A 12,859-nucleotide genomic window follows, 5' to 3' on the forward strand; every position below is an offset into this window, starting at 1 on the left:
AAACAGATATTTATGTTTATATTTTATGATGTGTAGGACAAATGATGTTTCCCCCGCTCTGTAGGACATTAATGACATAGCGCCTGCAACCTTGGCTGAATGTATGCTGGTTGTATGCAACCTGGCTCAGCTCACCTAACATAAATTAAACCAAAGAAATTACTTTGCTCTTCAATTTTATAATTAATCTATTCCCATCTTCAATTTTATGATTTATCTATTCCCATCTTCAATTTTATGATTTATCTATTCCCATCTTCAATTTTATAATTTATCTATTCCCATCTTCAATTTTAAACTTTGTGCTACACCCTTGGAAAAATACCTAGCTACGGGCCTGAATCTACTAGTCGACTATACTGGATAATTAACTTAAAACTTAAATAAACAAATTTATTACATAATAAATAGTTATAAAAACTAATTTTTAATGCCCAGGATTTTAAGTTGTACATTCGCGGTTGTTAATAACCAAAAGATAGATTTCTGATATGGAAATTAAATCTCATAATCAAAACTATTAATTAAAAATTCTTTGGTTGCTTTAAAAATAAAATGTTTGAAAAAAATAACATAACAGTAACTGTATGAATCTAACCGACAACAAATATTTAACTACAGATTATAATCTCAAGATGAATAATGTCGAATTTATATATTAAAGTTTCTAAAATTGCAAGAATATTTCAAAAATAAATATTTTTGCAACTAAAGAAAACAATAATCAATGTAAACATTTATAAACAATCACTTTCCCAACCTTGATCTTCAAGTATTGGACCTGTTTTTCTTTTGACTTTAACCCAGTAATACAATTAATCTGATTTGAAACAGGGTAAAAAAGCTCGGAGCTAAACCAGTTCTGGTAGCTAGATACAGATTAAAAGCAATTCTGGTCCCTAGATACAGATCAAAACCAGTGCTGGTCCCTAGATACGGATTAAAACAAGTTCTGGTTCCTAGATACAGATTAAAACCAGTTCTGGTCCCTAGATACTGATTAAAAGCAATCTGGTGCTAGATACAGATTAAAACCTGTTCTGGTCCCTAGATACAGATTAAAACCAGTTCTGGTAGCTAGATACTGATTAAAATCAGTTCTGGTAGCTAGATACTGATTAAAATCAGTTCTGGTCCCTAGATACAGATTAAAACCAGTTCTGGTAGCTAGATACAGATTAAAACCAGTTCTGGTCCCTAGATACAGATTAAAACCAGTTCTGTAACTAAATACAGATTAAAACTAGTTCTGGTAGCTAGATACTGATTAAAACCAGTTCTGGTAGCTAGATACAGATTAAAACCAGTTCTGGTCCCTAGATACAGATTAAAACCAGTTCTGTAACTAAATACAGATTAAAACTAGTTCTGGTAGCTAGATACTGATTAAAACCAGTTCTGGTAGCTAGATACAGATTAAAACCAGTTCTGGTCCCTAGATACAGATTAAAACCAGTTCTGTAACTAAATACAGATTAAAACTAGTTCTGGTAGCTAGATACTGATTAAAACCAGTTCTGGTAGCTAGATACAGATTAAAACCAGTTCTGGTCCCTAGATACAGATTAAAACCAGTTCTGTAACTAAATACAGATTAAAACTAGTTCTGGCAGCTAGATACTGATTAAAACCAGTTCTGGTCCCTAGATACAGATTAAACCCAGTTCTAGTAGCTAGATGCTGATTAAAGTCAGTTCTGGTAGCTAGATACTTATTTATATCAGTTCTAGTAGCTAGATACAGATTAAAACCAGTTCTGGTTGCTAGATACTGATTAAAACCAGTTCTTACCAGTTCTGGTAGCTAGATACAGACTAAAACTAGATCTGACCAGACCAGTTATGGTGCCAAATACTGATAAGAACTGCTCTGGTAGCTAGATACTGTTTGAATCCAGACCTGATAGTATACAATTCACAGAATCCGTTCTGGTAACTGGAAACTGATAGGAACCAGTTCTCGTGACTGGAAACTGACTAGAACCAGTTCCGTTAGCTGAAAACTGACTAGAACCAGTTTGGGTAGCTGGAAACTGACTAGAACCAGTTTGGGTAGCTGGAAACTGACTAGAACCAGTTTGGGTAGCTGGAAACTGACAAAAACCAGTTTGGGTAGCTCAAAACTGACTAGAACCAGTTTGGGTAGCTGGAAACTGACTAGAACCACTTCTGGATCTGGAAACGGAACAAAAACAAGTATTTTTTTGCTGGAATCTGAAGAAACACAGCACTGGTAGCTCGAATCTGGCTTGAGCAGTGTTGGTAGCAAATTTATTACCAAAATTGGTTTTAAATAAACTAACCTCTATCATATTTGTTTCTTGTTTATAATTATAAATGTTTAATATGTTCACTGTGCGCTGACAGAAATTTAACTTAGTCCACCGTTGACTATATACGAGATCCAGGCAGCTGTCTGGGAGATCCTAGAAACAAAATTAACTAATATAAATATATATATAAAGTACATTTAAAGGGACTGTAAGCGTAATTTCAAGTGACCCTTACTGCAAAGATGTCAATGTAAGATTTTGAACGGTATCCTTGAAAGGTTAATCTAATGATAAATGTGGAAGATTACGTCGTTTTCTGACTCAATTGTGTTCAGTCCTGGTAATTTCTCTGTTGTTTCTAAATGAACAAGAAATGCACATGTAACTTTTTTCAAAGAAACCACAACTTAAAATAAACAGTTAAAAATGGATATCTAATATTACTTGATCAAAGTTTTAAAGTTACTGTTGTAAATTGGACATGGCTATCTTTACATAGAGGGTCAGTTAAAAAAATACGCGTACAGTCCCTTTAAGTAGATTTGTTTTGATTTTTCATAAGAGAAACAAAGAGGGTCAACCCAGACCTAAATATATTTTCAAAAAATGTGGGAATAGCACCTACTTTATTTTTTTTATTAACACTAACGCTATCGCTTTAGATATACGTTGTTATTTGATATTGGCTCTTCATTCTTTCGAAATGCTTCAGTTCGGAATTCATATTATTTTATGATTTATTAAATATATTTGACGTATGTTATGTAATTAGACAAAATACCAAAACATCTGAAAATGATTTTTGAAAGAATTTTTTTAAACGGATTGATTAGTTGATGACACTTCATTTACTAACCTGTGATATATTCCTGGTTGTCCAGGTTGACCGCAGGAGAAGCCGGCTGAGACTAATCCCACGAGGACCCATCGTCCGTCCTTCTGTCGAACCATGAGTGGACCGCCGCTGTCTCCCTTGCAGGAGTCCTTTCCTCCGAACCTGTATCCGGCACACAGCATCTCCGGGTACAGGTGGACGGATATACCCTTCCTACTGTGCCAGCTCTCACACTGATCATTGGCGATCAGTGGAACATCCACCACCTAGGATTATCAAATTCGTGGTTGGGAAAAATCATCTCTAATATGTATTTAGTTAACATATTAAGAATATAACATAAAGGGATTTATGACAATTAATTTCAGACAAAATATCAGAACACCTCCTTTACCATAAACCCTCCTTTACAATCCAAAGGGTTATCCATAAAGGAGGAGAGAGTGGAGACTTGAGAGAAAATTAAATGGATAAAATAAATAATTGTTCTCAAGGTTCCAGCTGCAACTTTCAATTTGTTGCTATTGCTGGCAAATCATTAAAAACTTGTATTCAAGGAAGAAGACCAAACTCATACTTTATACACTGCACAACTGATTTGCCTCATGTTCATTGGATTTTTTATAGTCTTAACTTGAGTCTAAAAGTCTGCTTTCAATTCCATAGTTTTCTGGTTATCACTGTAGAAAAATATAATTAAAGTCGCTTTCAAAGTCTTATTCTTTGTTGGAACCCCTGTACTTGTTATGAATGATTCTGTACATTTGCGTGAGCATTTTAACTACTGTAAAGTCTTAAAAAATATGAGTTGAAAGGGATCAATATTAGTTCTATCTGATGTTCATCAGATAGAACTAATATTTGTCGTGATCAACGCCTAAAATTTCTAGCATATACCCCCTTACATTTTACCTGAACAGTCCCTTTAAGCAATCTTCTGACGTTTCTTTGTTGTTATAAAGCAATTAGTTTTAAAACTTTCCTTATGAGCTGAAAGAGATCCGAATATATTGCAAAATTGTGGTGTTGCATGCAGTGCATGAACTGTTTGAAGCATAACAGTCTCCTTTCATATTCCATAGTTTTATGAGACTTACTGTATTTTCTCAAAGGAATATAATTATTTAATTCGTTTCTCTTGTTTTACCTGGAGAACTTTAGGTCGTTTCTGTTCCTTAGGGACCAGGAATCCTAGTGGGCCAAGTTTTTCATCTGTAATAATAGCTCCCCAGCCCGCTGCATAAGCTACTGTTCCGGGCTGAACATATTTTAATAAACATTGAAACAGTTTGTTTTGAATCTCTATGGAAGAAGCAAATCTCAAGGAATTAGAATTATATTTAAACATTGTATAGGAAGTGATGGCTAGTTATCTTTTTTATATATTTAATTTGAGTTCTCTTTTTTTTCATTTAACAACCTTTTTTTCTTTAATTTTTTAATTTATTGTTGTTGATTTTGATGGCTATAATATCTTTAACTGAAGCAGGCCAACCCAATGTCGAACAGACATCTTATTTATTTTCATAATTTAGGATAGGATCAACATTAACAATAGATTTTATAAAAATAAATGTAAATTAAATATTACATATTGTAGTATGATAAGTAATTATGTAAGTAATAGTATGTAATATGTATTGTATAAATGAAAAATCATCAGAAAACTAATATTTAATTATTTATTGTTAATTTTTGGGTCATATCATTAATCATGTATTACAGTAGGGCCATTATTTTATATTTGTAGGAGGAAAGAACAGCTTATAGGTAAGATCATTTTAATATTTAATTTTTCCGCATAATGGGAGGTTATTCTTGAAAATATAATTTTCAAATTATGAAATATTTTAAAAATTACCTCTGGATCAAGTCCTGCTCTAGGTAAGCATATTGGTGCTATATGTGGAGCATAGTGTACAGGACTGGACAACCGTAGCACAGCAACATCATACCTTAACAAAAATATGGATTTGAGAGAAAAATGAAGATGAAACTAAATTTAAAGAATCCGAGATTTGTTTACTGGACTAGACTGATCAGACTGAAACATTTCTGATTTTAATGTAACATTTTTCTATTCAATCTTGTTATCTAGAATTATCTGTGTGCACGGTACTCAAGGTGTACATGTCACTTATGTTACTTGCCAGTACATATTTGCCCACCTGTCTGCTGCAGGGCTGAACTGGAACTGTGGATGTACTGCTACACTGTACACCTTGAAGGTTACACTTGGTAGATATTCATCATCAGCCAGGAGATCTCCTAAACAGTACATAATTGGTAGATCTCCTTAACGGTAAAAAATTAGTAGATCTCATATACAGTATGTACATTAAAGTATATCTCCTAAACAGTACATTAAAGTAGATCTCCTAAACAGTACATAATTAGTAGATTTCCTAAACAGTACATAATTAGAAGATCTCCTGAACAGTACATTATTAGAAGATCTCCTTAACAGTACATTATTAGTCGATCTCCTAAACAGGATATAATTAGTAGATCTCCTAAACAGTACGTAATTAGTAGATCTCCTAAACAGTACATAATTAGTAGATCTCCTAAACAGTACATAATTAGTAGATATCCTAAACAGTAAATAACTAGTAGATCTCATAAAAAGGATACAGGATAAGAAGATCTCATAAAAAGGATGCAGGATTGCCGATCTCCTGTATAAAAAGGATTAGTAGCTATCTACTAAATATGATACAAGATACAGAATATTAGTAGAACTCCTAAAGATGATAAAACAAGATTAGTACTAACCTATATGGGACTCCCCGAGTGCTAAATACTCCCTATACTAACCTATATGGTACTAAATACTCCCTACTAACCTTTATGGTACTCCCCAAGGGTTAAATACTCCCTACTAACCTATATGGTACTCCCACAAATACTCCTTACTATCCTATATGGTACTCCCGAAGGGTTAAGTACTCCCTACTAGCCTATATGGTACTCCCCAAGGGTTAAATACTCCCTACTAACCTATATGGTACTCCCCAAGTGTTAAGTACTCCCTACTAACCTACATGCTGGTACTCCCCAAGGGTTAAATACTCCCTACTAACCTATATGGTACTCCCCAAGGGTTAAATACTCCCTACTAACCTACATGGTACTCCCCAAGTGTTAAGTACTCCCTACTAACCTACATGCTACTCCCCAAGGGTTAAATACTCCCTACTAACCTATATGGTACTCCCCAAGGGTTAAATACTCCCTACTAACCTATATGGTACTCCCCAATGGTTAAATACTCCCTACTAACATATATGGTACTCCTCAAGGGTTAAATACTGCCTACTAACCTGTATGATACTCCCACGAATTAAATTCTCCTTACTAACTTATGTGGTTAAATACTGCCTACTAACCTATATGATACTCTCCCATTGTTAAATACGCCTTACTAACCTATGTGGTATTCCCACAGGTTAAATACTCCCGCTAACCTATATGATACTCCCCAAGGGTTAAATACTCCCTACTAACCTACATGGTACTCCCCAAGGGTTAAATACTCCCTACTAACCTATATGGTACTCCCCAAGGGTTAAATACTCCCTACTAACCTATATGGTACTCCCCAAGGGTTAAATACTCCCTATACTGACCTATATGATACTCCCCAAGGGTTAAATACTCTCTACTAACCTATATGGTACTCCCCAAGGGTAACGTTAATGGTCTCCTTATCCTTATTCTTGACACAATGTCCCGCTGTTATCACATGTTGACGGTTCACTATTGAATATTATTGAGATTTTAACGACTTCTTTTAAACAATATTATGTTCCATGTAGATATATAATCTAGGAGATAAACAAAATTTACTAGAAAAATGTCATGTTGAAGTTAGAATCAATATAATTCCCTAAAACTCCGCCGCATTTAGCTTTCCCTATCCGCACCAGGGCCTGCCAGGGGAAGGTTCCAAACCCAGCATCTGATCCGTCAATCACCCGCCGGTTGGCGGTAGGACGGTTCCCGCATTTGGGGTCGTTAATCACGGTACTTTTCGACTTTACTTCATGATAGTTGTTGTTAATGATGTCGTTTTCCCGGTAATCATTCAACCAACGATTCACCGTTGACGGTCTTACACAGCAAACTTTAGGAAAAAACATCATTTTAGTTTAAACAATTCTTCCAAATAGTTTTCATTATTTAAAAACTCTAAATTTTACAAAGTTTCTAAAGCATACCTTAGAAATACATTTTTAATAATTACAAATTGTAAAAAAGTGCTCTTTAATATTAAATTAATTTCCATTTTTATTGAACACAACATATTCCAATTAATGAAGTGGAAAATTCTCGTTTCTTTAACTTCAGAATATCTCCCCAAAAAATAAACACGTGTAATATTTAAGAAAAAAGAAATTATGCCATATATATTATGCAATACATTAAACAATTTCAAGCCCAGAGCTTTATAAACTTACTGCATCTACTTTTTTTATAGTATTGAAATATGCTTTGATTTTATCTGGGTCAAAAAAGTAATAGTTGTTTTTAAAGGAACTTAAATGGATTTAATTTCAAGATTATACATGTAAGGATTATATATGTAAAGATTATATATGTAAAGATTATATATGTAAAGATTATAAATCTAAANACTTAAAGTTAAAGAAGATAATTTTGTTCTAAACAACTTTGATGATAATGAGATCGCAACCATGATCAACTTTTTATGTTCCGACTAGAAACTATATTTATATATTATACTTTATTCTTGTTTTTGTCTTATCATATTGTACCATTTTACCTTTGTGTACGAAATAAATCTATAACAATAATTATATAATAAAACAAGACATTCGTATATTTGTTCCCTCTAGCCGGCCAAACGCCTGGACAGAATGGGCTGACATTTTTCAAGGGAGACCAGGGGTAACAAAGGCTAAATAAAATTCAAAACTATTATTTTTTTATTCCACGGGCAACGCCGGGCACTTTTGCTAGTTATACGTATACTATTATACATATGTACAGAAAAACTTAAGTAATGAACCAAACAAGAATATGGTTCAAAAACATATTAATATCTACAATAAGACAAGAATTAGGAATAGGAGTAGGAAAATAAGGAAACAATTAGAAATAGGAGATTAATAATAGGAGATTGATAATAGGAGATTAATAATTTATATCATAACAAAAGTTAGGAATAGGAAAATTCATAATCGCAAAGTATAAGAATGTGATTAAGTAATTTAAAGAAAATTAATGGAAGGAGGACTAAAATAGAATAAAACAAAAGTTTATGGACTTTGTTTGAATATTTTGAGAAAATTAATATATCGTAAAACTCTAGATGTTTGATCTGCCTGAAAGAAATCCTCCGCAAGTTGAAGCAGCAATTCCCATAGACATCATGCAGTTGATTAGAGGCTCACAGCTGCCCCCACTGCAATAATAATTAAATTAGGATCTAGGATATTTTAATGAATAAGAAGACTTTATCGATATCTCAAAAAGATTTAGTTTTTAAATTTAACCGTATAGTGAACTGGAAACATGATTCCTGGCAGTCGTCTCTGAAGTCACATTTAAAAAAGTAGTAATCTCTGTTTTTTTGTATGTCCGATCATAACTCAGGAACTTCTTGACCGATTTGCCTCAAATTTTAATTTGGGAACTAGATAGAACCACGGAAACGCTCTCAGCTTTGTTTAAAAGTTCCAAGCTGAGCAGGTTGACTTTTATAAGGGAAACTTAGTGTCCAGGTAAAGCTGGGTTCCCAAGCTGGTTCTATTAAAAACTTTTTTAAATTTTAGTTTCTAATCAAACACGTTTTCTAGTCCTTAGAAGAAAAAAAACAAATTAGTATTCAGAACCTTTATTTTAAACCCATCACACTAAAAATTAGCTTTTTTCATTATTTTAAACACATCACACTTACAATTAGTTTTTTTTTACATTATTTTAAACCCATCACACTAACAATAAGTTTTTTTCCTTCATTATTTTAAACCCATCACACTAACAATTAGCTTTTTTCATTATTTTAAACCCATCACACTAAAAATTAGCTTTTTCTCATTATTTTAACCCCATCACAATAACAATTAGTTTTTTTTTCATCATTTTAAACCCATCACACTAACAATTAGCTTTTTTTTCATTATTTTAGACCCATCACACTAACAATTAGTTTTTATCCTTCATTATTTTAAACCCATCACACTAACAATTAGTTTTTTTTTCATTATTTTAAACCCATCACACTAGAAATGAGCTTTTTTCATTATTTTAAACCCATCACACTTACAATTAGTTTTTTTAAATTATTTTAAACCCATCACACTAACAATAAGTTTTTTTTCCTTCATTATTTTAAACCCATCACACTAACAATTAGCTTTTTTCATTATTTTAAACCCATCACACTAACAATTAGTTTTTTTTTCATCATTTTAAACCCATTACACTAACAATTAGCTGTTTTTCTTCATTATTTTAAACCCATCACACTAACAATTAGCTTTTTTTTCTTCATTATTTTAAACCCATCACACTAACAATTGCCTTTTTTAAATTATTTAAAACCCATCACACCAACGATAAGTTTTTTTTCTTCATTATTTTAAACCCATCACACTAACAATTAGTTTATTTTCATTATTTTAAACCCATCACACTAACAATTAGTTTATTTTCATTATTTTAAACCCATCACACTAACAATTAGCTTATTTCATATTCACTTTTGGAAATCTCTTTATATAAGTTTTAAGTTTGTATGGCCAAAAACGGAGGCTTCTTTAGTAAAGAATAAGTGCAGCCAACTTGTCAAGTTCTATCTGTTACCATCGCAATTGTGAATACTTTAGCTCTGCTGTTTGTGAATGCATTTTGTTAACTTAAAAAATAAAAATAGTTTCATGGTTCTCACACTTTAATTGATCCAGCAGCTATTCATAAATACAGAAATACAGTTCCGGACATTATATAATGATACTACTAACGGTCTAGCAGTCGAAGGGGGGGGGGGAGGGTTACAATATGGTTTAACGGAATGTGTAAAAATGTTATGTATTGAAACCAGGAACATACTGGACGTTTAAACCAAAACATCTCGTCATGTTCAGTACTTAAATCACGATATCATCTTAAAACCTAGAAGCGCCGGAAACGATTGACATTTTATAGACGCAACCAGAGGGTTAAACCAATAAATATTTCGTAAAAGCTGAATTTTACCGAGGTTTTCACTTTTAGATTTAATGAGATTCTTAGGTCATGGAAAATCCCCCCTCCCCCATAGTTTTTAAGATAAATCTTATCAATCCTGGAGCACCGTGGATCCATGTCACTTTTTCTCCTAAGCCTAGTATCCTAGTTTAGTCTAGAGATAGAAGTATAAAGCGGAAGAACGGAAACTGGTTCTGGTTCAAACATTGTCAGACAACCTAACAATTCAAGAAATAAACTCAACAGGAAGAAGCAGAAACTTTGTGTTTGGGCTCAGCTAGCATGGATGGATGGATGGGAGAGAGAAGAGTAGGATGGATTTATATGTACTAGAAAAAAGTGTAAAACGGCCATTTTGTTGTACTGTTTCCATACTGCAGGTGTACTTCACATATTTGGGCTACTAGGCTTTTAGGGCGCTTCGCGCCCATCTTCTATTTAAATTGTAAACACAAAGAAGAAAAAATGTTGCGTATTTTAAAAAAAAAATCGCGGATTTTCAAGAATATACATTTTTTACAAAATTAAAAACCTTTAAACACATTTTTTAAAAATTTTATCATTCATAAACCTTCCCTGTGGTCACGTAATGTCCCACAAAAAATTTGGGCCCGATCGGTTCAGCCGTTTTGACGTTTACTGAATAAAAACAAACAAACAGAAAAGCTAAATTTATAGATAGAAGAGACAGATAAGGAAGAGACGGAGAAGAAAGGTTGGATATGAACCTAGATTAAAGTTTATTCATATATCTCTGCTGGAGAAGTCAGATGTGTAAGTGTTGGGAAATACAGAGAGTTTAAGAAAGGTAGAGAAAAAGTTAATGATTGATAAAGGTAAAGTAGGATTAGGAAAGAAGGGTTGAGAATAATAAAATCAGGAGAACAATTGTGGGGGAGCAGGAGAGGGATTAAGAGAAGGGGGAGGGGGTAGGAAGGGGAATGATTAGGAGAGGAGCAAGTATGGTAAGAAGAATGATTAGCAGAAAGGTGGGATGAAGGAGTAGAAATAGGAGAAGGGTGTTTAGAAAGGAGTATAATCAAGAGAATGGTGTTTAGGAAGGAGTCGGATCAGGAGGAGGGTGTTTAGAAAGGAGTCGGGTCAGGAGAATGGTGTTTAGGAAGGAGTCAGATCAGGAGGAGGGTGTTTAAGAAGGAGTCGGGTAAGGAGAATGGTGTTAAGGAAGGAGTCAGATCAGGAGGAGGGTGTTTAGGAAGGATTAGGATCAGGAGAAAGAGAGTATGGGGAAGTAGGATTAGGAGAAGGGTAGGTAGGAAAGAGTAAGGTCAGGAGAATGGTGTTTAGGAAGTATTCAGATCAGGAGGAGGGTGTTTAGGAAGGATTAGGATCAGGAGAAAGAGAGTATGGGGAAGTAGGATAAGGAGAAAGGTAGGTAGAAAAGAGTAGGATCAGGAAAAGGGTAGGTAGGAAGGACTAGGATCAGAAGATGGGAAGTGGGAGATATAAAGATACAAAGGAATGCATAAAAAAAGATAAAACAAAGATTAATGCTAAACCTGTACTTTTAAATCTTTTAAGACGATTATAATTAAGATTGAATACAACAAAGATATAATTAAACCTCTCATCAGACCAAATCTATGTTTTCTTTGACATAGGTAATAAACCCGGTGTTGCCACAATTTTAAGAATTTCAAGTTTCAAACGTTTAGGGCGTTTCATTTAAACACTGCTTCACACTTTTAACCACATTTTGCATGTTCAATATTCATTCACTATCTTTTATGTAATTAAACATTTGGTTTGTAAAATTCAAACATTTCCCGGATTTTAATTTTAACTCTTGTCTCATTCATTTTAATTGATAAAATAAGAGAAAGCAATCTGGAATTCATGAGAAATTTTATCTATTATTAAATACTCATCTAATGATGCATGTTGATCGTTTGATTGGATCTTGGAAAAACGTAGAAGAACCTTTCGTCACTAGAAGAATCACCAATATATATTTTAGATCCAACATCTCTTCCCATTAATCCTAATTCAGGGATCCGGAGCTCTTGACGCAAGCTCTACTACTGCGTACGTTTCCGCGCTGTCCATACTTGACGCAATGCGTAAGGAATTCTAAACCAATTTTTCACATGAAGTGCGTTAGATTTGAATGCTTTTGCACTTCTGCGTTCAACTGAGAATTTATGGTGAAATAAACTTTACGTGAACTATGATATAATGAGAATTCTTAAAATATAAATTATTCAACAAATTATAACTTAACTATTTCAGTACTTAAACAAGGAAGTTTGACTGTAATTATTCGAAAGCATGATGCGCATGATGTGACCAGAATAAAAAGATCAAATCAAATCAAATTTATTTCTGCAGAAAAACCATATTTATGAATTTAATTTTTACAAATCACAGTAGATAAAATAATATTTTCCGCAGCAGGCCTCCTGTTAACCTAAATTTTTAATTGATTTATAAAGAAAAATTTAAAAACGCACAAAAATAACTAAGGAGAAAATTAGTGCAGCATGGTGGCAGAGACATTCATTAGTAAAAAAAGAGAGTGA

At 33.3% G+C, this 12,859-nt stretch overlaps 1 protein-coding gene across 1 annotated transcript; it reads right to left on the reverse strand.

Moving 5' to 3' along the window:
• Positions 1-231: 231 nt before the first annotated feature.
• On the reverse strand, positions 232-12,444 carry LOC111709741 (serine proteinase stubble). Its single transcript, XM_023483637.1, has 9 exons — positions 12,209-12,444; positions 8,456-8,535; positions 6,997-7,233; positions 6,777-6,866; positions 5,276-5,375; positions 4,969-5,062; positions 4,255-4,365; positions 3,129-3,373; positions 232-2,425 (listed from the first exon to the last, which is right to left on the reverse strand). Exons 1-9 carry the CDS (start codon positions 12,304-12,306, stop codon positions 2,371-2,373), a joined length of 1,110 nt encoding a protein of 369 aa, XP_023339405.1. The 5' UTR covers positions 12,307-12,444; the 3' UTR covers positions 232-2,370.
• Positions 12,445-12,859: the final 415 nt, after the last annotated feature.

This window comes from Eurytemora carolleeae, unplaced genomic scaffold, assembly GCF_000591075.1.
Source record: "Eurytemora carolleeae unplaced genomic scaffold, Eaff_2.0 scaffold995, whole genome shotgun sequence".
Classification (NCBI taxonomy): Eukaryota; Metazoa; Arthropoda; class Copepoda; order Calanoida; family Temoridae; genus Eurytemora; species Eurytemora carolleeae.